Source organism: Ceratotherium simum, chromosome 14 (assembly GCF_057802395.1).
Source record: "Ceratotherium simum simum isolate JZ-2026a chromosome 14, ASM5780239v1, whole genome shotgun sequence".
Lineage (NCBI taxonomy): Eukaryota > Metazoa > Chordata > Mammalia > Perissodactyla > Rhinocerotidae > Ceratotherium > Ceratotherium simum.
Window position 1 is genome coordinate 45,508,361 of NC_141913.1, and position 27,049 is coordinate 45,535,409.

A 27,049-nucleotide genomic window follows, 5' to 3' on the forward strand; every position below is an offset into this window, starting at 1 on the left:
GAGCAGGAGGATGGACATGTGAAGAGGATCTGCACAAACCAGAAAAGAGAATAGGAACTCTTAAAATACAATAGGCAGGCTTCCAGAAGAGAGAAATTCACCTCCAGAGCCACCTACTGCTTAGTTGAGATGTGGGAGTGGAAAAGCTACAAAGGGCTCGACCCTGGTGACCACCAGGTGGCAGTAAAAACCAATTAGAAGAGTGGCCCCAGACTTGCAGGTTAACTCCATTAACCTTGGAGTTAAAACCTTAATAACACCTAAGAAAATGTAATTCTCCACCTCTCTGGCTTTGAAAGCAATGTTTTTAGGACACAATGACAGTTCTGAGGCGATGAAATTGCTGCTTATTCCAAGCACTTCTATACAGCACACTAGCTTGACCACTCTTGTTTTCAAAAAGGCAACAGCCATGGCACAGATGCAGTATTTTAATGAACCCACAGTATACTACGATAAACTAAGGAGCAATCAGATCACAACTTGATACACTCTACATTCACTTGCCAAAATGTGGTCCCAAGTCTTAGCAAATTAAAAACTGTAATCACTTTCCGGAATTCAAAGAACTTGATAGGGGCTAGCTATCAAGTCTTGACAAAACAATGGGATGGAAAGCACTCGGTGTGAATGGAGGCCCTACAATTCAACACACTGAAACACCAGGCTGAGCTCCTACAACAGGGCAGGCAAAAGCAGTCTTCTTTTAACTGCCCCACTTACTAAAAATTCTTATATATGAACATATCTTCAAGTTGTCATTTTAAAGGGGTTCATTAAGACAGTATCTAGTCACAATATTATAATCTGAATTAATTGTTATTAGGCTTCAAGAAACGAGTCTAGTTAAATTAGCACCAAGTTAAGTCTGCAATTTTAGAATTCATCCTTGCACTGGGCTCGGGAAGTTATGGAAGCTGGGTCACATTTACACATTTAGAAATCGTCTACCCCAAGATCATCCAACAAAATGTTCTTACTTACAGACATTGGCAGTGAGTGAGCAGAAAAAAGAATGACCACCTCGCTTCTCTTCTCAAGTGGAAAACGGTCCAGTTCTTTCAGAATGTGGTCTGCAAAGCACTTCGGTAATACCAAGAAAGGAAGGATAAGGAAGAAGTGGGAAGAAAGAAATAGAAGGAAAAGAAAATATTTTTAAAATGAGAGCTACAACCAAAATCTCACAGCAATTCTCAAAAATTGGAACTCTCTTTTAAAAAAATTGCAAACAGTACAGTCTCCTCTTGCTTTGGTTTATCATCAAAATGGCTCATAACAGTTTCAGGAGCCTAGGGAATTTGATGGGAAACTTCTAAAGCTCGCTAATGGCTCACTGAAAATGAATGCTCTGGATGTGCTTCCCCTCGGGAGGAACAGGGCACACTTCCAGATGGAAAGGAAACACAGATGGGAAGAAGTTGTTTTAAGATCTCTCATTTGCTCGGTGAGCAGGAAAACAGCTTACAGGGTCTTTCTAAATCTTCCTTAGTTTGGCTTTTAGGCATATCACATTAAAACACATTAGACAGAAATAGCAGAGGAATAAGAAAATACTCTTCTATTTTTATGACCTTTTCCGTCTGAGCCCAGTATCCTCACTAAGTCAATCTTCATAACAACAGACGAGAAGTGGTACAACCTCATTAAATTCACAGAGGTGGGAGGATGCAGTGACCTGGGGTCCCATCAGTCACATCTGTAGAAATTGGGCTACAACGCAGGCCCCGCCTCCTCCTCCAAATCTCTGTCAGCCAGACCAGTGAATTCCAGCGTCTAGCTGGCACTTGCTGATTCACATCAATAGGTGCTGAAATACCAGATCTGAAGAGGCTTTCTTTCATCTTATACTTTAATCATTCTTTGTCATTTAACTTACAAAGCAAATGCTACAAAGGACATTAATGGGTCAACTGACAAAAGTGGAATATAAATGTAGGTTAGATAAATCTAAGTATCTATGTTAAGTTTACTGAAGTTGAATATTGTATCATGGTTACGGAAGAGAATATACCTGCTATTTAGGTATAAAGGGTGATTTTATATATTTTACTCTCAAAAGGTTCAGGAGAAAATATATGTATATATACACACACACATACATACACACACACACAGGATGCAAATGATAAAGCAAGTGGGATTCATGGTAATAATATGTGAATCTAAGCAAAGAGTCAAGTTCCTCATACTATTCTTAGTCCTGTAATTTTTCTGCATGTTTGAAATTATTTCCAAATAAAAAGGTTTTTAAAAACTTATAAAGGACAATTTACCAGAACCATGTACATTTGTACTTGTTGGTATTTTGATATATCAGTGGTTAATACTATAGGAAGAGCAAATTATCCCCTAATCAATATTAAGATATTATTAATCTTTCTGGACCCTCAAAATTTGGTAAATAAATGCACTAAGGTACAAAATGGTACCTAGAGAGTTATTTCTCTTTTCAAAATTTATATTTTACCTACAGAGTAAATCTGATAAGATTAGATACAAACAAAAACAACATTTTCTGGTGCTCTTTGCAGTGCTTGGAAACTAAGGATGCTCAGAAAGGACTGTTTCTGGACTAAAGCCTAGACCAGGAGGCCCACTGTAAAGTTTACAGAGGAGCCCAGAAGATTCATTTACTCCAATTACTCCACCACTAGATGAACAGCAATATTAGAGACGACAGTAGTAAAATGACTATTTTGAGTATTTACTATGTATAACAAGTAGAAATGTAGATTAAAAATAATATTTTTAGTTTTAGTTGTTAACTATATTTTTAGTTTTAGTTTAGGGTTTGTTTTTAATTTCTGCTAGATATCAAATCTCCTCAGATAATCTACATAATATTAAGAATAAAGTCTATCTATAAACTTTTGTTTCCAAAAAATGTCAGTATTTTTCCTTTTCTCATCTTGCAAAACTGCAAGCAGAAACACAATTATTTATGGCTTACAACAGACTCTAAGCCATCAGCCAAACTGAGGAGCTGGGGGCAAGCAGAAGTGCTATTTAAATCATCTAAAATCCATCTGCGGTATTTTCTATGCGCAATCCCTCTGCAGAATGAAAGAGGCAGGGGGCTCTCAGAGCCTTCAATCACATCATCTAGGAGGGTAGATAAATGCCTCTAAAATTCCCTTTCATTTTATGAACTGAGATTTCCTCAGTTAAGAGACCCTTCCATCTTTCTGCTTCCCCCCTTTTCAAAGGGCTGAATTTTAATGCAAATCTAATTACTCACTCGATCAGGGCAGGCAGATGCTGTGCAGATCCCTCGTTCTCTGCTACCACATGTCAGTGCTGACCTGAAACACCCCTCATTTCCAACTACAGGCCTCGAAGAGCAAAAGAGGGCACACTGGAGCTCCAGGCGGCACTGCCTGGACCCAGCAGAGTAAACGAGTGGGGGAACACCACACCAAGACCAAAACTACACCCATCCCTAAGGGAAGGCACCTGCTTTTCATTTCTACTTAAAACTGGATTTCAGTCTAAGCATTAACCCTTGCCTTCATCTCTGTGCCTAAGGAACGCTGTCTGCTCCGGGGAGAGCTGGCCTGCTTTTAACAATGTCTAGCACCATCTAGTGGTTACAGATTTTAACGACTCCAGGCTTTTTAAGTTAAGCTGGTATTTTGCCAGTTAGAGAAGGTCCAAGGAATGAAACATAAACTGGATGAAATCTAAATCACTCAGTATTTCTCCTACCTAAACTAACTCAAAGGCAGACCGAACAATACTATATTTGTATGATTTAGGGCAATTACCCACAGCACTCTGATATTCAAAGGGCAAAAAAGTATACAATAAACACCACTTCAAAGCCATTGGCTTTAGAATTGTAGTTTTAAGGGATTCTCCTAAAATCATCTACTAATATAAATATTATAAATATAATTGTGTAGGAGAAATTTGAAATTTCTTCTAATAAATGAAACTTTCTCAATTGAAATAAACGTATTTTCATGTTTCAGAACACGTAGATTCATTGCTTTTAAATTTTTTTAATCTTTTGACATTTTAAAGGATTTAGAAAATAGACGATTTATTTGTCAGTCATTCAATCTATGAATGTGAATTAGCTGAAACACCTCACATAATCTTTAACATTCTTCTGGTCACTGGGAAATACAAAACTCAAAATATAAATCTGCTACGGTTTGTGACTAACGATATTAATCTGAAGAAAAAAAGAATCTAACCGTTACCTTTAAATTTATTTTCTCTTGTCATAATAAATCAAGACTCTAATACGTTAATCCCCAGAACCCAATTTAAGCAAGAGAACTACAGTACAGCTCAGAAGGACCCCCACAAACCAGGCAAAGACAAGAATCTGACCTGCACCAGAAGCTGGGGAGACAGGGGCTGCTGGCAGGTGCTGGCTTACCTGAATGAGAAGGGGATGTGTGGGCCACCTGTCAATAGTGCTCCACTTCATCGTAGGCTTCTTTCCCACTTCATTATAGTATCTGTAAATGGCATTTAAGCTGCTGCCTGAAATATACAGGGGGCCGCTTAGTAGACGCATGTTGATTATGGTGAAAATAAAAAACAGACTAGTAAAGGCAGTAATTATAAGTTCAAAATAGGTAACTGCTTCTATACTGAATCAGTGTAATTACAATCATCTCAATACTCTAAAATGCAGATAGATTTAACTACCCTGCAAGTGAAGATTACTAAAGAGCAATCAATTTCAAACGCCTTTAGAAGATTATTGAGGCCATTTCTAGTGAGAAACACGATGGAGGTGGATTTACAAAATATAAGTAGTCGTTATTTGCAGGGACCAAGTCTTTCACTCGAAAGTATGTTAAATTTTTTTTCCCATTATGAAGGTAATCAACCCCATTACAGAAAACGTAGGGGGTGAGTAAAAAAGGAAAAAAGAACCTGGCCATTATCCCAGCATGCTAATACAAGTCACTGTTTTATTCTAGCATAGTTCTTTTCAATTATTTTTCTTTATAGCTGTTTTGTTTTACAAAGTTGTAATTTTAGTAGATATGCAATTTTGTATCCTGAATATTTGGGCTATTTTTACTTAACATTATAAGAGGCACATTTCCCACATTACAATAAAAGCTTTATAACTCATCTTTTTAATGGCTGGTTGATGAGAAGAGCAGCTTATGGAGAGCAGCTGATTGAAGTTTCCATGAGCACTCTCTATTTTTATCTGCTCCTACTAAATTATCATCATTCCCTAGAATAAGTTAAATGGATACCAAATCTTCACAGGTAATCTAACAAAACTTGTATTTCTAAGCAAGAGGTAGAAATCAGGAAAATTCAAAGACTAAAGGAAGGCAGATGGTACCAACCTTATGCAACTTTTTCCTGGCCTAGGGTAGCCGGCAACAGGGCCAAGCCTTAATCCTATGAAACCAATCCCAACACAGGGCCTCTTCCTCAATCTTAACACAGGGCAAACCTTCCAAAACATTTCCATGCTTCCAACACCAATCCACTGGTTTCTCTAACTATGAAAGCTATTAATCTGTTAGGTCTCTAAATTAAAATGCTAGTCAGGACAAAGCCATATTTAAATCAAATGTACTCTTAGGCTAAAACTCAATTTTCAAAAAATAAATGAGTTCCATTTTGGTGAGTAGAATACAAGTCAGATAAATCCAAATTGCATCCATTCCAGGTTCAAAAACAATCTCTCCAGAAATCACAAAGTAGTCGACACCATATTCACACTGCAAACCACATTTTACAGATGAATATCATTTTCAGATGTTCAAAAGGACTTCTGAAACCCACATTAGTTCTACCGGGTCACTCAGAAACACTGGATGAACCACCAGAAGTAGTAATTAAGGGAAAACAGAACTAAAAAAATTGCTTGTGATTGATACATAGAATCTACTGGCTCTGCCACAACGATGTGTGTCTAAATGATGTACAGGTAAACAACACTCTGGTGGCCTCAAAGAAAGAATGTACTTCCCAAGGCTGTCAGATCCCTGAAGTGAAGATATACCTGCCCCTTACACGTGAGAGGTACTGGAGAACAACTACACAGACACTGACGTTCTACACACCAGTGGAGCCAGCTGTCAAATGAAATCCGCAGTCAACCCTTTGTCATATGAATAACCATCTTCTTAACTTGTCTAATTTCGAGAGCAGACATTTACATGTCGAGGTATATTTTTTAAAGCAAGGCAAAAGTATAGCTTAGAAATTTATAAAATCTGATTTCTTCTCCAGTAGATTACCTGACATTTTGAAGCTGCAGGGGTACATTTCCAAAAGAAATCACAGTTCAAACTCCTGAGGGTGTCTGAGAACTCAGGCGTTTTCACAGGTGCTTTGAACAAATATTTAAAGCACACAACAGGCTTTGAATATGTGTTCCAGTAGTTTTGATTCTCCTTATAGATACAGAAATGATATATAATAATATACAAAAGCAATTTGAGAGTAAAAATGTGCTGACCTCAATCCTTGAAATACAATGAAATGTATTTGTGTAGAAGGAAAATGTATTTGTGTGTGACAGTAGAAGCTTTACTTACAATTAATGATAGAGATTGGCAAACACAGATTATTCTCCAGCTCCAGTTAAATATATAAGAAACAACAAATAGTAATATTTTCCAAAATCTAGAACACTAAGAGAAGTTTACAAAGGAACCCCTCACTGGGCTTTGGTTTAACCAGTAACCAACCCATAACTGAAACATAACAAAAAAATACCAATATTTCCAATGTTATATGAGCACCTCTGCTTTCAAAATGAAAGCAGCTATCATCTTTGCTACATTAATAAGAATATTAGGGTAGCCATAAAAATAAGGTTTATTACACAAACGTAGAAAGTGGCTTAAGGTTCATTACTGATCTATTACATAACTGCACTAAAGCATGGAACACTAGCAGCCACTGCCTTCCACCCACCATTTGTAATTCTCAGCAGACTGGCCAATAACTCAAGGGACAGATGAACCATGAGATTTCAAATGGACTGACTTGAACTCTCGTGTTTAAAGCAGATATGCTGGATTTGCCATTCAAATCGAAAATGACTTATTCTTTCATTCTGCACTCAGGTTCTCTAGTTATTTCTGCCAGGGCCACATCTACCTTCCCACTGTCAAAGAGAAGCCCTTACCTGTGGTAGAGCAGCTGTACTGTGGATACTGTGTGAAAGCAATAGCCCTTTCAAGCCCATCTCTCTCCATCTCTTCAATTGCTTCTTCTGTTAAAGGATGGACATACCGGAATCCAATATAGTATTTGTGAGGGGCTATTAGGAAGCATGCGTGGAAAGGAGAAAGTATTAATCTTTATACAGATCCCTTGGAATCACCAAACACAATGCAATGCCCACAACAAAGAACAGTTAACCTAATTTCCTGTGATGCTGATAATGTGGCAAGTTTAGAATATTCCTTGGATCTTACCCAGGCTTCCTTCAGCTAGTACATGGACTTGTCATCACTATTTTCTGGGATCAATGTCCCTGTCCCGACACACACACCTTTACTTAGCACTTGGTTTTTAAAACTCAAGCTTCTGTGCCTTACTCTCTGCTCTTGGCTGAGATAAGAGAGACTCAAGAGAAGGGAGGAAAGAACTAGCACTTATTCTTAAAGTGTAACCTCCTCTTAGGTACCAGATACCAGAATAGAAATTTCACTTTTTTTTTTTTCTCATTTAGACCCCATTTTTCAGATAAGGAAACAGAGACTCTCAAAGGTTAATGAACCTGCCCAAAGTCACACCTAGCAGATGGTGGGGCTGAAATTATAACATGGGTCTCCTCACCCCAAAGCCCATGCTCCTTCCATGCCCCCAGCCTGCTTCCACCAGCTGAGTTCCCTTAGACCCCAGGGCACCTAGTCTGCATAAAACTAGGGATACTCACTAAAAGTCCATTGATAACAAATGACTGAAATGATTCTCATTTAATACATGAAAAAAATCCAACAACAATTCTTAAATTGGAGGCACCAACTGGGATTTAAAATAACTGTTCTTGGCACCTAAATGGCCCAAGTCAGTGCGTGTCTCTGTGTTCCTTCCCCACCACTTTACTAATTCCCTCTCTGCCTCCTCTTTTATCCTCTTGTAATTTTCCCCCTATGTTGTAAAAACATCTGCAACCACACAATTCCTCAGGCATTTATAAAATCATAAAACTGAAAGTATCCTAAAGTTACCCAGTTTTGTGTCCTTGTCTTTTTTTTTTTTTTTAAAGATTTTATTTATTTTATTTTTCCCCCCAAAGCCCCAGCGGATAGTTGTGTGTCGTAGCTGCACATCCTTCTAGCCGCTGCATGTGGGACTCGGCCTCAGGATGAACGGAGAAGTGGTGCCTCGATGTGCACCCGGGATCCGAACCCGGGCCACCAGCATCGCAGCGCGCGCACTCAACCACCAAGCCACAGGGCCGGCCCTGTGTCCTTGTCTTATCATAGAATTACACCTAACTTATACCCAGGGATGATATGGAAAATACTACATAAACATTAAGTAACAGTAAACCTAAGATGACATTACTGTTCAAGCATTAGCAGGGGCATTATATATACACACACACACATAATGTTTTACATATATAAAATATATAAATATAAATAAAACCTTCCTCAATAACTTGACCCCGGGAATCGTGAATCAATGGAGCATGTTACCAAAGACAGAAGCAAAATACCGATGGGAGAAAGAAGCACGTCTGTGCACGGGAAGGACAGTCTGATTAGATATTCTCTGGTTGGAGTCTACAAAGAGGAAGGAAGGGCATAAACAGAATCATCTAGGCCACCAATTTTGTGGTCTTTTGCATAAAGTATGGTGAACTGCAGTTAAAACACAGCAGAGGGGGACCCTGCAAGCCAACCCCAAACGACTAACTGTTCAAAAATTTTGTGGTTCATGCTAAACTGCCAACTATCACAATCTCAGCAAGTACATTTTTTTTGTGTATGTGTGTGAGGAGATCAGCCCTGTGCTAACATCTGCCAATCCTCCTCTTTTTTTGCTGAGGAAGACCGGCCCTGGGCTAACATCTGTGCCCACCTCCCTCGACTTTATATGGGACGCCGCCACAGCATGGCTTGCCAAGCAGTACGTCGGTGCACACCCGGGATCCGAACCGGCAAACCCCAGGCCGCCGCAGCGGAGCGCGCGCACTTAACCACTTGCGCCACCAGGCCGGCCCCACAGCAAGTGCATTTTTAAGGAGCTCTTGGTGATATGAGCTGAGGTTGAAGTGGAATCTGCTTTCTAGTCTATTTTGAAGCAATACAATCATCACATTGACATAATAAGAGCCGCCAGAGCTGCAGGTCAACCAGCTCCTCACGTGCTCTTTTCACCTGTCCGGTATTTGAAAGTTGCAGCCTAAAATGCCTGGCGTCTGGGAGTTCCTCAAATACTGCAGCCTAAGACAGGTGGAGAGGCTGCCCTCACAGATAAAGGCAGGGTGGTGACCACATTTTAAAGCGAGAGACAGTCGAACACTCTGGAAAGAACAGATAATGCTTTCTAAACTGTCCAATTAACGATGGCCTGCAGAAACGTATTGTAGAAAAAGTGACCATGTGCTCTCTCCAACTGGGCCTATACTGAGGAAATGACAAGAGTTCACGAAGGCTCCTTGCCGGTCGGGACAGATCTCCCTCTGTAGCTGGCTGTCCCCAGCAGGAGCACAGCGAGAAGGAGCCTCCTGGATCTAAACCAGCACCACACCCCGTGGGCACATCTGGCCAGACTGACTTCAAAACACATGACTTGCTGGCCTGGCCTAGTCTACCCTCAAAGCGGCTGCTCAGTGAACACTCTCGGGTGAGAACAACAAAAAGGAAAAAAAGGAACAAACAGAAAAACCAGATTTTTAAACAGTAAAACTTCATTAATTTCCAGCCCATTAGTTTAGCATGTACAATAGTTCCAATGTCTTATCTGTACATGACTGAGAGAAGTTTGAAATATACAGCATAATGCCTTTTAATTTGTAACAGATCATGAACCCTATGCCTACGATGAATTATAACAAAAGTTCACATTTAATGAATTTTTGTCATGTACCATGCAGCACAGTAATGCCTTCCACAACTATCTTATTTAATTCTCACAATGATTCTAGGAGTTAGGTTCTGTTCTCATCCCCATTTTCAAAATGAGGCTTAGTCGGGTGAGTAATCTGCCTGAAATCATACAACCAGGAGGGCGGAAGCCAGCTCCATTTGAACAAGAACCCATGCTCCTCTCCATTATGCATCTTGCAAAGAACAACTGAATTATTCTACTGAGTAGCACTTACCTACAACTTCACTAAAAGTAGTCATAATCTACATAACTAAACTTTTTTATATTTTGAGATTTAGACTTTTCATGAAATAATTACACTTCTCATCTCTTTCTTTCTGTATTCCCTAAATTACTGCAATGCAGCATAACTATATTAAACCAATTCCAAGTTGTATTCCCTCATATACAGTCATGCGCCATATAACTTTTCAATCAACAACAGACCACGTATACAACGGTGGTCCCATAAGATGAGTACCACATAGCCTAGGTGTGTAGGAAGCTATGCCACCTAGGTTTGCGTAAGTACACTCTATGATATTCATACAATGAAATCACCTCACGACACATTTCTCAGAACGTATCCCCATGGTTAAGCGGCACATGAATATAATTCACTGTATTAGTTAATTGGTCAATTCTCTGCAAAGCCAGTGCAAGTCTCAAAATTTCTATACTGGCTACCAAGCAACAACCACTTTCCTAAAAAATGAGAGCATGAAGCATTTTTATCTGTTTGTAATCATCACTTTTTGCCTAAAGAGAACTTTTCCAAACAGACATAGTTCAAAAGTAAACTTGAATAATTTTGTAGGGAAGAAAGTGTAACAAGAGAGGAGGAATGAGAAAGAGACGAAGAGAGGGAGAAAGAAAGAAACCAGAAAGCAGGCAGGAAAAGCAGCACAAAGCAGGGAGGGAGGAAGGGAACTGACTGCTATACCCACCCCAAGAGGCACCTGGGTCTGCATCGCCAAGCTTCAGGTCCACTCGGCAGAGCGAGAGAAGCAGGACAAGGGACTTCTTTCCAGGCAATCTGGATGAGCCCCTGAGAAGCCACAGAGCCAGACCTGTGATCTTCTTGGTCTTCAATGCAAAGCTCCCCCAAAGAAGTTTCCAAACCTCGAGGCTACTTCATGTTTCCTACATCCACACTCTGTGTGTCATCAGCCCTCATAGACGTTTTGTAGAGCATCTCTGCAAAATGTCTTCAAAAGATTTTCTCTCTGCCCCTCAAGCAGACCAGCCTGCAGCAGCAAGGTCCCACTAGACTGGAAACGCCTTGTAAGTAGAAACCATGCTTTTTGACTTTGAATAGCGGCATCAAACAGTGCAGGGCACTCAAAGGGCCACTGATGAATGAATGAGTGGGTGGTCTTGTGCCTCACTAAGGACCACTACCATACCGCCAAAGCAGGCCTGCCAAAATAATTAGGTGGTCATCCACCACACAGGAAAAAGCAGTAATTTAACTTGCCTGCCTCAGAGAGTCCCAACCATGGGCCATAGAGGATGGTGATATGCCAAATGGTCATCAGTACCAACGTCCTCCCAAGACCAGGCCCTGGATGAGGTTCCAAGATCCAGAGAAACCAAAAGTACCCCCCAAGAGAATTTACTCCTTGCCTCAGTGAAAACTACCAGGAAAGTCAGCTCCACGAAGGTAAGGGTGTGACTTATTAACTACTTTATCCCTTGTCACTATACCTGACATGTGGTCAGTGCTTGTAAGTATCTGGTGGTGGTCGGACGGAAGAATGGATGGATGTGGGAATTACTGGATGAAAGAGTGCACGAGTGAGTGATCAGATGGGTAAGTGAATGGAACAAAAAAGGAGGAAAGATTTCTTGTCACCTTAGTAACAATCTAGTGACTGAACAGGCAAGCCACTGAGCTGATTTGTGCTTCATGGATACCCTAAATTTATCCCCAAAGTTATAATGAAAAATAACTTTTTTTTTCCTATAAGTCTCTATAAGAATGCTTAATAACTGATTTTTCTTTAAAAATTACTCCTACAACAATCTTGACTATGAAAATATGAAGTAGATATTATTATTCTTTGGTCCCTATCAAAGCAGGGGATAATTAATCCTAGACTCTAGATGCTTGTAACTTCCTCTCTTTGTACTTCCTCTCTTTGGCCACATATTAAAATGATCATATGATCACACAGTCAGAACACCAAGTGATGTAAATTTGTAGAGCAGTCATTTGCATAGAAAGGAATTACAGAACACTTGAAAGCTATGCTCTAAACCAGACTGTCCGGTATCAGGTACGAGTTGTGTGACTTCAGTCAAGTTACTTAACTGTATCTGTTCCCTCATCTCTACAACGGAGGTAACACCTACCTTAACCAGTCATGGTCTGAACTGAATTACATCCCTTAAACACTCCATGTACTAAGTACGGTGTTAGATGTTCTTGATCATTATTTTTTTTTTAATTTTTTTTATTTATTTATTTGTCCCCCAAAGCCCCAGTAGATAGTTGTATGTCATAGCTGCACATCCTTCTAGTTGCTGTATGTGGGACGCAGCCTCAGCATGGCCGGAGAAGCAGTGCGTCGGTGCGCGCCTGGGATCCAAACCCGGGCCGCCAGCAGCAGAGTGCGAGCACTTAACCGCTAAGCCACGGGGCCGGCCCTCTTGATCATTATTAACAATTCCTATTAGAATGGGAATTTGGCAAAAATTGGCTTATTATATAAACTTTGTATTTCAAAAAATAATGATAATAATATATATAAAAAATAATAAAATGATCAGATGTTTGATAGTAAGTGGGACACTGGGTTAAATCCAGGCCATTCGATGGGACTCTTTCCAGGCCACCCTGGGAGGCCGAGGCCATCACCTTCCTGCCTGGTCTGGAAACCCAGCAGCCTCACCAGAGAGAGGAGGAGGTGGAAGGCACACCTTCCATCTGTATTGCTTTCTAAGGCTGACAGCTCTACGGGGGTCCTTTATGGTGATGAGTACTATACTAACACATCCACAGAAAAAATGGCATCTGCTTGCCTCCCTTTTCCACTGAAGACAGCGTAGCAATTGCAGATCTGATTCATGCTAAACCTTTTATTATGATAAACTGTTAATGACCAGACGGTTTGTTCTCTGTCAAGTAGGTGTGAGTAGAGGTCAGCCAAGTTTCCCTCTCCAAACATTTTACAAGATACATCGTGGCACGTGTGGCTGAACTGTATAAGAAATGCCCCTGAGCCACAACCGAAGGCAGGAAGCAAACCTAATATTCAGAAGCGCAATTGAACAATTTTCCAAGTGAGATGATCTACTGAGGGCTAGAGCCCTTTGTCCCTGCACATGATGGGAAACACTGGACCCTGAGAGCAACTTGAGCTGACGTTCAATGATGTCTTCTCAGAGAAGGAAATGCTTTTGGTCCTACCTAGCACGGCTGCTCTTGGAGGGTGGCCACTGTGTCACACTCCTGTCCTGATCCTGAAGCCCTAAAATGTATCTGCAATTAATGTATTTCATGTGTCCTAAGCTGCACGTTTTTTGTTTTAACATTCCTCATATTGGTCTGCCTCTACAACAGATACTGTTTTAAAATTAACTGGAAAAGTTTTTTGTGTCTCATATTATATAAGGACAATGTGTGACCTGCACTCAACGGCGTCTTGAACGAGATTAAATATGCATTTACAGTTCATTCCTGCAGTGTTTCATTCTGCATGTTATCATTCTGTGTTAGACGTTCTCAGAGGACAGCTACCAACTGCAATGCTCTTTTTAGTATCACATCCGATAAGGCACTTAAATGCCTCACAATGGTGGTATTGCCGAGAGCCGACTGCTGCAAGTTGCTTCGAGTCCCATGGCTGCAGCGATAGCCAGCTAATTGTGCTCTAAATGTTGATCTAATTAGCTATTCACACAGAAAGAAAAGGCAATAGCAGCAGCCTCAATCCATTTCCAAAAGACTTCTTTCCAGGGCATGATATATGCACCTGTTCTCCATGATATGTAGCCTCTTCCTATTAATCTAGCTCAAATTAACACACACCTCAAACTTCCTTTTGAAACTAATGTTCCAAATCTTCAGCTTTTTTATTTGCAACATAAGGAAGTAATAGAAAAGGCTATACAGCCAAGGACAAAGGATAATGCCTCGAGAACTGAGTTAAGTGACCCTGTATGACATAGGAACTCCCACAAATAGAGAGCTGCCAATACAAAGAACTGCATTTGGCATCCAACAGGGTTTTGAATTTCATAACTATTTTGAAAGAAAAAACCCTAGGGAGCTGTTAATTAAGAAACACTGTACCTGTGTGCGGGGACAACTCATCTAGCAGCTTCACCATGCCTTCTCCTTGCTTGGAAGTCCACATCTTGATGGGGGATCCGCCTCCGATTCTGCGGTACTGCTCCTGAATTTTGGGGGTTCGGCGTTTGGCGATGATTGGTGCCAGCTTACTAAATCATTTAATATGTAGGTAAGTGGATGTTATTCCACCTTAGCAAACTCAGAAACATTTTCTTCTCAATAACAAAAAAGATAAGAGAAATTTTAAGAAGGCCTAACAAGATCAAGTCTTTAAAAATAGAAGCTTGAGGTCATTGACAACAGACAGCAATGTGGCCTAGATGAGAGAGACAAAACTGGACACTCTCTGAGAAGTAGCCACCTCTGCCCCACTAGTCGTTCTAGCAGCACACCCCAAAGATTCAGGACACCAAACACCTGTGCAGAGACGTTGGACGTGTGCTAGCTACTGTCTTCACACCTCTTGATCCTGAACCCAGCAGGAACCGGCACATATAAAATATTAGGAAGCATACATTCCTCTTAATTTAAGAAAATGCACATTAATCCTATAGATATACTTGCATATGTAAGCAAAGATGTGTGCAAAAGAATGTTCACTGTAACACTGTAAACAACCTAAGTGTGTGCATGTGTGTGTTTGGGTATGAACGGACTATTTCTGCATGTAACAGTGCTGATCTCCAGGGGGGGTACCTGGGAGGATAGAGTCCAAGGTGAAAGGAACATTTGCTTTTTACTATAAACACTTTATTCTATTTGCATTTTTTATCACATGCATGTATAAATTTTTCATTACAAAAACCTGTTTTAAAAGAAAAAGGAGAGGGCCGGCCCCATAGCTTAGCGGTTAAGTGCGCGCGCTCTGCTACTGGCGGCCCGGGTTCAGATCCTGGGCGCGCACCAACGCACCGCTTCTCCGGCCATGCTGAGGCTGCGTCCCACATACAGCAACTAGAAGGGTGTGCAACTATGACATACACCTATCTACTGGGACTTTGAGGGGGGCAAAGAAAAAAAAAAGGAGGAGGATTGGCAATAGATGTTAGCTCAGAGCCGGTCTTCCTCAGCAAAAAGAGGAGGATTAGCATAGATGTTGACTCAGGGCTGATCTTCCTCACCAAAAAAAAAAAAAAAATTTCAAAAGAAAAAGGAGAGAAGGAAGGAGGGAGGGAAGGATGAAAGGATGGACAGCAACAATCCATATTCACAGTACAAATGAATAATCATCACTGCTTCCCTGAGTGCTAATCGGCTGTGAAGTGCCAAGTACAAATATATCTTTAAAGATCTGTAAAGGTACTTCAGCCGTGTCAAGATAACTGCAATCTCCAGAGCTCTGGGGAGGAGAGGGCTCAAGGAGAACCTCACTAACTTGCTCTCTCTCTCCCCTGCAACTCTTTAAATAGCACATCCTTCTTATATCTAATAGGAAATAATAATGCTGCTCTAGCCACTACCAGACACACATTAAAACCATTTATTTTTTTAAAACTACACAACTGAGATACAGGTAAGGCAAAATGCACTGCATAAGTTATGAATAAGTACAGGTGTTTATATGTATCTTACTTTTGAATAGGAAGTGTCATGAGGTCTCGGTCCAAGAAGAGCCTCAGAAGGAAGTCATGAACTTCTCCAAGGGTTTCAGGGCCTCCCATGTTTAGCATTAATATTCCAGTTTTCGGCTTTCTACATAAAATAAAATGCAACAGTTGACTTGTAACACTTACTGTTTTCCTTTAGGGTAGAATCTTGGTTCAGCTAGCAAACTCTTATCTAATCTGCTCGATGCAAAGGTAAAAACCTACAGACCTTTTCACAGCCACCACATGGCTACCTATCTGGGAACGCACAAGGCCTCCGGTTCTGCTCCGTCCCAGCTCACACTCTGACCTTCGTCTCCTGCTCCAACCACAGCACCAGTCTTCAATGGGCTCGAAATGTTTCCCTATTAAACTGTCAGCCCTGAACAAAGATCCCAATCTTTGGGGACTGAGAGTCAAGATAGAAATCCAAAGTTGTCCTGAGGCTGAAGCACCTGTTGATGTGAATGCCTTATGAATACAAAGGTCACTTGACCTCTCCAAACATCAGTTTCCTCATCTGTAAAACAGAGTCCACCACCTACCTCAAACGGTTGTTTTGAGAATTAAATGGATAATGTACTTAGTCACTTACCATGATCTGGCACACAGTAAGTTCTATTATACACAGAGAAGCCATTAAACCTGCACAGCATACCAACCCATCTCTCACTCTGCTCCTTTCTCTTTAGTCAACTATTAAATTAAATTATTACTGACAAATTATTTCTTGCTACTCTGCTTCCTTCTCAGAGCCTGCCTTCTTCTTACCCCTTCTTCAGTGTCTCCTGCTATAATAAACTACAGTTCTCTCTTTACACTCACCTCCCCATCCTTCACCTAAATCCACTGCTTAGGTAATTCCCATAAGAAACTGCTCTAACTTACTCAAATTAGTCCCAGGCTAAAGAATCAGGCACTGTTTCTTTATGAATAAGAAGAATGAATAACAAGAAGCAAAAAGAAAGCAAAACTCTGTAACAAAAGTTCTAAGTCAAGCAGCTTCTGGGAAGTTTAAAACAAAAGGACGATGCAAAAATGTACACTTCTAAAATCCAGAGCAGCTCTGGAGCCTACACAGCCCAGAGTGAGCCAGGCCAGGATGAGCTCTCTATGCCTCAACCTCGCCAGGGGGCAAAGTGAAGCCAGAGCGGACCAAGTGCCTTCTGCACACTTCTGGGAGCCACCAGAAGACCATGACTAGAGACTCGGAACTATGAGGTCAGAGCCTGAGAGGGACCGTGGAGAACTGGAGGCCTTGTGTGTTGCCACGAACGGCAGTCACAGACGGCAGTGAAAGAGTCTGCAGGTGGGGAACTAAAGGCCAGGGGGTGTTCCATTCATTCCTTTTTTCTTTATTTTGCATTAAAAAAAATTTTAGATATAATTCACACACCATAAAACTTGCCATTTTGAACTGTACAATTCAGTGGCTTTTTAACTCCTCAACGTTTTCACCACCCCAAAAAGCAACCTTGTACTTGTCAGAGCCATTCCCCATTCACCCTCCCCCTCACCCCTGGCAACCACTAATCTACTTTCTGGGTCTATGGATTTGCCTATTTAGGATATTTCATAGAAACAGAATCATATAATATGTAACCTTTTGTGTCTGGCTTCTTTTACTTAGCATAAAATTTTCAAAGTTCATCCATGTTGTAGCCTGAATCAGTACTTCTTTCCTTTTCATGGCTGAATAATATTCTGTTGCATGCATCTACTCTCCATTCACTCTTGATAAAACAGCTAAGAAATAACTAGCCTGAGGTTTATCTAAAACACCATTATTACAACAAATGCACTTTCTAAATCTCCTCCATCAAGGCCACCTCTAGCTACTGCAGTGACTAAACCAATCCTGTTGCGATGGCTCTCCTTTGGAAGACCATTCTTATTGTGTTCTAAAACTAATGATATTATGATGACATTCTAATTGCAATTTTAAACAACTGTTAACAACATTTGGCAATAATAGGCAGTGGAGTGTGTCAAATTTATACAGGTGGAAACTGTTTTCTTGATCAAATACATTGTAGGTGAATGAAGTGAAAATCTGAATACTTAACCTAAATTTTCAAAATAAGAACTAATTCCTGGGGAAAGGGAAATGTTGCATAAAGTCAGGGATTTTCTAATTTAGACCTCATTATAAAAATTAACTAATTTAATTTTTTAATTAGTTAAAAATCACTGTCTTAGACCAGGATTTCCCAACCTCAGCACTATTGACATTTGGGGCTGGATAATCCTTTGTTGTGGAGGGCTCTCTTGTGCACCATAGGAGGTATAGCAGCATCCCTGGCCTCTACTTACTAGATGGCAATAGCACACACTCTACCACTGTGACAACCAGAAATGTCTCCAGACATTGCCAAACATGTCCCAGGGTAAAAAATGCCCTCCCAACCCGCTCTGGAGAATCACTGTGTTAGAGGCAGGGGATTTAATCTCCTTTTTACTAAACCAAGTAACTGCTTTGAAGATGTCATTGTTCTATAACTTTTCCACCCCCTCTGACCAGGAGTCCTATCAAAGAATTAACAAACTTGTGTTTAGTTTTCTTTTCTTGATACCTGAAAATTTCAGATTCATTATATTGTGAAACTGTAATATTCCCCTTATCTTTCTGCTTAGACCACCAGTGTTCTCGTGGGATCCTGTCTTTCACCCTCAAAATCTGTGACTCACAATAAATTAAGGGCATTTTTCCATGGATTGCTGCCAGTTAACAGATTACTGGTTAAGAAACCCGAGGCTAAGAGACTTACCTAAGCCACAGAGGGTATCAATGTGCAAAAGGGATTTAGAACTGCTTTTCATCTATAACACCTGAGCTCAGAATAAGAGTGGCTTTAAATGGGACATTACTCTGCCCTGCAAACCTATGTTTTGCAAACCATGTTGATCTTATATGTGAAAGAGACACACACAATTTAAAAATACCTAAATACGCACGCACTTAATTCAAAACTGTGTTGTGCATGATGAACGGCGCATTAGTAAGCACTACTCTGACACCCCTCTATTCCAGAATGTAAAGTGCAAAGCTTTAGTCAAGGGTCTCTGCCCTTCTCTCCAGACAGAGCACATCTGAGACCAAGGTCTGAATGGGCAAGTCCTCTTTGTTTCAAAGTAAAAGCATATACCGCAAAACACTTAAAACTTCTCACTTGGAAAGGTTTCACCATTTTGCCATTTTTATATTCTAGGACTCTCAAAATACGAGGTTTTTCCTTTGAACTATTAATTGTACATAACAGAAACGTAAGCTCATCAATTAATAAAGAAATAGAATAATTCTCTTCTACTGTATATAGTCAGCATCGAGATAAAGAAACCAATTCCAGCTCTTCATTAAACCTACAAGACGTAATCGGCCTGAGGACCTACGCTGCCTCTAGACTAGGGTCTGGCAAACTACAGCCCATGTGCCAAATCTGCACCCCCCAACACTACCTGTTTTTATAAATAAAGTTTTATTGGAACACAGCTCTGCTTATTTGTTTCCATATTATCTACGGTTGCTCTCACATCATAACAGCAGAGTTGAAGAGCAGCAAAAAGAAACCAAATGGCCCATGAAGCCTAAAAAATTTGCTATCTAGCCCTTTATAGAACAAGTTTGCTGACTCCTGGTCCAGAAGAGTGTCTAGTCTAGTATTGTCTAGTCTAGTCTCATCTAGTCTAAGCACTAAGCAGCATAATGCCTTCATAATGTCTGGCATCAGAATGATCCACAGGGACACTCATCACTTCATGATCTCTAACACCTAAACACTAGAAATAACCTACATGCCCCATAATATGGGACTGAATAAATACATTATGATTTACTAAATTACTCTTAAGCTATTAAAATAATTAAGAATATATATATTTATATGGTAACATTAAACAACCGGAAGTTATAAAAATAATATGTGCAGTATCGTCACATTTTGGTAAATATATACTAACTGAATATTAACAGATACAGATATAGAGACAAAATATTGGGTGGTGAGATTATCAAGGATTTTTTAAATCTTTTTTTTTTTGGCCTGTATTTTCTAAAATGGACTTATTTCTTCTGTATAAATATGGTATAAAGTTACTTAATAGAATTTGCATTTTTTTAAGATTTTTACTTAATTTTAATAATTTAATATTAAGGCTACTTATATTATTGACTTTTGCCACTAGGATGACATGATAATGAAATAATTTTCCTTCCAGGGTTCCACACCAAATCAGTTCTTCAGGTTACACCAAGTACCCTAAGTACTCAAAGCACTTTGTACTATGGCTGAGGTGAGAAAAAGAGGGGCCACGGGGGGCAAGGAGGTACCCTGCTCAACATGCCGCCAGGACGGAGACGGTGTCTGTGCTTCCTGTCGTCCTCATCAGACTCGATCTTTTAGGAGAGTTGAAAGAAGATGATTTGGGGCCCCATCCCTAATGCTCTATCCCCTACAAACCTCAGTTTACTTAGTGCTCAATCAACGTACCCATGATTATACAATGTAAAATAACAAACACAAAATAAGACTATTTTATTTTCAAAGCTGTTTAACTTTCATAGAACATTTGGTCTACCAGAAAGACCAAGGAGTTAATAGTTCATAGCTACTTTCTTTCTTTCACTCTGCCTAGCATTAAAGTGCACTATTTTTATCTATGTACTCATCTAAATAATTGCCCTTTACAGTCTTCTGTTGCCTCTGTACCAGAAGAAGACCTGAGAACAGCTGTGGCTTCTGTTATGGAAGAGGACACCCAGCAACGATGTCACGCCTGCTGACGTCCATCCGCAAACAGCAGAGGTGAGGTACGAAACACGTACTGTATTTCTTTAATAAGTTATAAATCATATTACAGCATTTATAATTGTGTTCACTGTGTTAACAGATGAAAAACAATGGTAGAGTTTACCACAGAAATCCTTCGTAGATTAGTTATTCTTTATCCTGTACAGGATAATACATCTCTAGATATAATTACATCTCCAGGTATAATTACGTTAGGTTCATAAATACATTTCCAGCATACATACAATTTGTGTTATGTGACATATTCCAGAACTAAATTCCTACACAATTTGCAGACTGTAGTCAACTCTGCGTCCTTTAACAAAAGCCTTGTGGGATTTTTGTCAATCATATCTCAATAAAGCCAGAAAATAAATAAATAAATAACTTAAAAATCTGCAAAAATTCAAAAAAAACATTTAAAAGCCCTATGGGGGGGGTGAAATCTGTAGTTTAACAGCTACTGAAAGGAAGCCAAGAAAAACATACCACTCCTTACATACTGGGTTTTCCCAGCACCCTTCCTCCTAGGTAGCTTGTATCAATAAAGAGAAACTGGGGTTTGCATCAACAAAGAGAAAATCCTTATTAGTACCTAAAATTGGACTCATACCTCTTCCCTGGTTGAACTTGCGGTTGTGGGCTTCTGGCAGGTTGGGCTGTTTCTGTGGCGGCTGCTGCTGTGGCCATATTCAACTGGCACCTCCATGGCTGACGGGCCCTTGAGCTGCTTTGCACCACTGTGACAAAATTAAAGCAATAGCATGAAATCTAGCTGGAAAGTAATTTCTTTTGAAGAGGTCCTCAGAGCATAATTCCTGGATTTAAAATTTAAAGAGCTGCTAAAGCAGAGGTGATTTTCCTGGCATTTCTCTGCAGGCAAGTGAAGGTGCTTAAGACCTCTCCAAGGGGATGTGGTGGTGCCCCTAGGGTGACTTATCCGGACCTGCACAGAGCCTTTTTAGAAGGCAAGAAGCCTGTAGAAAAGGTTAAGGGTCACTGATTTAAGGAGTGGAAACTGGGCCAGTTTTCAACCAGTGGCACAGATCTCCTAGCTGCCGACAAGTCTTCTTCAACAAAGCACCAGTGCTGAGAACCCCAAGATTGCCCCTGGACTCTGACAAGTATGCAGTCTGCATGGCCAAGGATTCATGGAACTCCAGAGTCCACACCCCACATTCCTGACCAGGCTCCCAGTACTCAGGACCCAGAATTTCCTGCCCCCAAAGCCCCACACCCACTTCCAGAGTCTGCACAGGCCTCTTTCCAGGGTCCATCCTCCTGAAGGCTGATCGTGCCATCAGTATAAGCAACTCTTGACCTGAAGAGTAGCCAACAGGTGGCTGTTTGCAGGGGCAAGAATGGAGCTTGAACATACAGACTGGAGTGTCCACACGTATGTATGCACAAGACTCTTCACAAGGCAGGACAGAGCTGGCAGTGGGAAGAGAAGCAGGGAAGCCTGCAGGCCAGAGGCAACTCTCCCAAGGCCTCCACATATCTGCTGGAGCTCTGAAGAGTTCAAGAGCTCACCCTTCCAGGTCGTTATGAAGGTCTATTCGTCACTGCAGAAGAACAGAATATATTTCACAGTTTGTTAGCCCGCTATCCCAAATATGGTATATGGGTCTCCATTTGTACTCATGTCCTGGGCCCCACAAGAGTTAGTGGTGGGCTGGAGAACCCACCTGAATTGAGGAGTCCATGGGCCATACTCAGTACAGTGTAGCCCCACACTGTACACATGACCTCCCTTCCCCATTCTCAAACCACAGGTTCGAAACCAGCTTGAGATCAGTATTCTTCTTCCCTCTTCCTACTTGTGAGTCAAAGGTGTCCTGGTGAGGAACTTGGGCTGGGGACCAGCAGATCTGACTGAATCCAGCTGTGCCACTTACTAGTAATGTGACTGGGGCCGGGTTATAATCTCTCTGAGCCTTAGTTCCCCCAGCTGTAAAGCGATGACACCTTGCTATCAGGATCCTTGTGAGGATTACAGCAGATAAGACCAGTGAAGCATTCTGTAGTGTCTGCCACATATGATTAGTGCAGGCATTAATGATTGGTAAGTTTCATTTGCAAGTGTCTAGAGCATAGGGACTATACCTGCTCTGATTTTTATCACCTAGCATGTCTGTAAAATACAGCAGAATGGTACCTCCAGGCCACTTAGATTTCCAACTATCTAGATGGTGCACATTCCCAATAGAGCCAATTACACAAGCTTGTGCTGAATAACCCTTATTAACTCAAAGAGGAAGTGCAAAGATTGACATAAAGTTCAATTCCGCTCAAACGAAGTCTCAAACCAACTCACATTTCCTTATTTAGACAATTTTAGCTCTAAAATCCTGAGCTGCATGATGAGATTTAACCAGGTTCTAAGTCATGCCACAATGTCTGCACTTCCTTATATGAATGAGATTCCATGGGGTATGAGAAGAGAACTTTGGCATCCCATAATTTGACTGCTGGTAATAAAATAAGATTTCCTCCTACGAACCTTAAAAAGGGGGTGGGGGAAAACAGGGGTGAGACTAGAGTCTCCAAGTAGTATAGTAGTATTTCCGAGTACAACTTGGGAGCTGGCAGCTTTTTGAGCTGCTGAACTATCACCATGCCCTCTACTTACAAAATTCTCTTCTCTGTGGTTGCACAAATTCTCAGAGGACGGTGATGCTGCTAATAATGGATCCTTTCTGCTCAGGACTTAGGGTTAATACATCCACCTCTCAAGGACTTCTCTAAACCTCTCCCCTAGTGATCTGAAGGTTCTAGAAAAACAAAGAGTGTCTCCTACCAAAAGATTAGTGTTCCATCCAGCTGAAGGAATTTAAAGTGATCATTCACACAAATGACCAACTCCTGAATATACTCAGCTCATAGCTGAAGAGAAATCCGAAGGCACAGGCAACACTGTGTGGTGTAGAGAGTATGTGATCTGGAGCCAGACAGATCTAAGCAGAAATCCCAGACAAGACCAGCAAAGCTGTGTGGCGGAACTTGGGCAACTCCTTGAGCTACTCCAAGTCTCATTTTCTCATCTGTAAAATGGTGATAAGGCCAACCTTGCAGGGCTGTTGTGCAGATTAGAAAAAAAAAATCTATGTCCAGCCCCAAGAACAGTGCCTGGCACACTGTATGTGGTTAGACAAGAGGGAAGATTACTCAGTAGTAGGGACTTGCCCACTTATGAACTAAGACCGGGTTTCTAACCCCACTCTTGACACGGACAAGTGGTCTACCTTCGGAAGGCCTACAAACAATAAAAGCTACAAAAAAATGAGGGATATGCAGAAGATGATGTAAGAAAACAAAAGTTCATAAATCCCGGACAATATGTGAATCATTCAAAAGTATACCTATGACTTAAGAAGTTCATAGGTATCAACTGGTTCTCTAAAACCAAATTATTTAATATTTTGGATACTTCGGGGCCCTGCAGGGGAGGGTAGAAAGCAAGGCACACAAGTACTTAAATATATAATAGAGCCCTTTTCTATCACATACTAGATGAGGGTTACTTCAAAAGGTACTTGGGGGAGGAGGCTTAAAAAAAAGAATGTTATTTTCTGGTATGGAGCCAAAATGTTCTAATGTCTTTTATTTAAACACTGATACTCTTTCTCACTAGTCTAGAATTTTCTTTCTAATAAAAAAGCATATATAGTATATGGTCCACTCTAGGAAGCTTCTTATGAATTCTGTAATATGCTAAAAACAAAGAGTATAAAACTTTGCTTTTCCACTTTTACTTTCAGAATTCATTTTGAGAAATACTACTCAATTTTTTCTAACCCAGATAATGTTAATCCCTTCATATCAAACAAGATGATTAAAGTATTATAACTACATCTTAAAATCAGAGTCCATAATACAATTGGATTTCAAATATACCTCTGCTGTGGTTTCTGAATCCTTCCACTTGGTTACTTATAACCTGGATAACCAGTCATTTAAAGTTTCTCATATTGTTCCATGACCTCAAATCTAGAGCCTGTCAGACTTGGCCACAGGAAGGGTCCATGACAGAAAAGATTAATTTCCTACTTCTGTCAGCACCATTACTGGCTCTGCATCTCCTCTTCTTAAAAGAGAATGCCTTTTGTCTCCCAGTGCCCTTAGTGACCTGATCCTCATTGTACGCTGGATCCATATTATTTTCCTAACAAAGGTACCCGCAATAAGACATGGAGGTTCAGAGTGGATTCTCTCCACCCCCTCTCAGTAGGTGCCAGACTGATGAATTAGAGAACTTCTTTAAGTCAGGTCTGTGCCCAGTCACCATTCAAAGGCATTAATTAAGCATCTTAGTACCTGGCAGCCTTTGACATAATACCTGAACATTTTGAGGGTCCTGACGTATCTACTACGGCGACAGGCAGTGATACAGGCTTTACCTGGATCCAGTTAATCTCATGTCAAGCCTATGAGGTATTACCGTTCTCCTTTTTACGTTTATGAAAGCTCAAGCCAAGCTGAGTACCTTGCTCAACGGGTCAGAGTTAAGAATGCTGCAGGCTAGCGTCCCAACCAGGTGTGTCTGACCCAGAGTCCCATCAGCTCATCTTGTGGATACAACGTACACTGAAGGTTTGCATCAGAAACGTGTGCGGCTGTCAGTGGGTCTCATTTGTCCTCCACATGGCTCTAGAAAACAGTAGCCCAGGCTGCCCCGCGCTGGGGCCTGCTGCCAAGGGCAAGTGAACACTGGTGATGCCAGGAGCTAAGGCAGAGCAGCAGTGGGCACAGTGTGACATCCATTACCAGAGAGAGAATCCCAGGGCAGATGCCCATGGTGATGAAGACGATGCTGCCTTCGTGACCGCCCCCTCTGTGGCAGGCCCTTCACACACCCTCCCTCCCGTACTCCTCACACCAACCCTGTGACTATCATTATTTCGGTTTTACAGAAGAGAACCAGGGCTCTGAGAAATTCAGCCACGGCTCGCGGCTACCCAGCTGACGGATGGGACTCCAGGACCCCTCCTCGCGGCCTCCCAGGGCCCTCGGGTGACCTACGTACCCCCCTCGCCCCTCCCAGGAGACGGCCCCTTTCCTGTTCCTCTTCCGCGACGCCCCTCGCCCCTTCGAGCGCAGCTTCCTGCGCAGCCCACCGCCGCTCCCCAAAGCCCCCGGGCCAGAGGGCTCTCGGCGAGAGCGCCCGCTGTCCCGCCGTCGCAGAGACCCGGGCCTCGGCGGCGGCCGTGACACCTCCACTTACGCCGATCGCGGAGCAGGGCGCCGGCAGATCTCAAGGCCGCAGCCATGTCGGTACCGACTGAAAACATTCCCCGGGCAGCCTCGGCCCGGGACCCGGGTTCCTCCCGCGGCGGCGCGCTCAGGAGTGGGCCCCGCCAGCGCCCAGCCGCAGAGCACCCCCACGGCACCCCACGCCGCCTTATCTCGCGTGGCCGCGCTCATTCGCGGCCGGGCAGGGGCGGGGCCTCGGGGGCGGGGCCAGGCGAAGACACGCTTCTCGCGGGGAGCCCGCCCCCGCGCGGGGGCCGCCCCCAGGGCGAGAGAGGGCCGCGAGCTGCGCTGGTGGTCCAGTTCGCACCGCCCCCACGGATCGGTGCGCCAAGGCCCCGCTAGACCCCTGATCCCCGTGGCCTGGTTGCATGTGCCAGCTTGACCGAGGCAGGAACCGCAGCACAACTCAGCAAAGGACTTTCTAGACGTTTCCGTTTCTGTTACGTACTTAGGTTTGCCTCAATTCTTCAGTTTGCTTGTCTGGTTACAGCACAAATGCGCCGACCCTGTTTTGTTTTCAGAATAGGAAAAGGAATTATTTTCTATTGGACAATCATGACATAATTAGTCAGTTTCTCTGTAGGATCTCTATGTTAACGGAGTTTGACAAGTGGGACCAGAAAGCAAGCATTATACCGTTAACAGAAGAGCATAGGAAAGTGAAGGCCAGTCCGGCAAATGCATTTCTTGGAGGGATGTGTTTGGTGAGGTTTGTCAGTAACATGTCTGCGCACCTTCACAGGGAAACCGCCTGCCCCACTCCCGCACGCGCAGCAGGCGCCTCCCTCATTCCTAGCCATTCCTACCTTCCCACACCCTGGCCTGCCCACGCTGCCCGTATGTTCAGTGCATCATGGAGTATAAGACCAACGCTTGGAACAGAAAGGTCTCAGGCATCATTCATTGCACAAGTATTGAGCACCTACTGTGTGCACTGAGAAAACAGCAGGGGCTTACGTGGAAGTTAGGAGAGAGACAAAATAATCACAATATGTAGTATTTTGGGTAATGATGAGCTTTAGAAGGAAGAATGAAGCAATATAAGGGAAACGGGGGGGCTAATGTGATTTGAAATAGATGGG

General features: G+C 41.9%; 1 protein-coding gene across 1 annotated transcript in view; it reads right to left on the bottom strand.

The window, feature by feature from the left end:
• The window catches only part of FECH (ferrochelatase), a 37,699-nt gene extending 11,581 nt beyond the window's left edge, over positions 1-26,118 (bottom strand). The window contains exons 1-7 of the mRNA XM_004422573.3: positions 25,939-26,118; positions 21,328-21,454; positions 15,914-16,033; positions 14,342-14,490; positions 7,124-7,258; positions 4,388-4,494; positions 985-1,083 (exon numbers count right to left, since the gene is read on the bottom strand). Coding sequence (XP_004422630.1) covers positions 985-1,083; positions 4,388-4,494; positions 7,124-7,258; positions 14,342-14,490; positions 15,914-16,033; positions 21,328-21,454; positions 25,939-26,005 — 804 coding nt within the window. The 5' untranslated portion in view covers positions 26,006-26,118. The remainder of the gene's footprint in view (positions 1-984; positions 1,084-4,387; positions 4,495-7,123; positions 7,259-14,341; positions 14,491-15,913; positions 16,034-21,327; positions 21,455-25,938) is intronic.
• Positions 26,119-27,049: the final 931 nt, after the last annotated feature.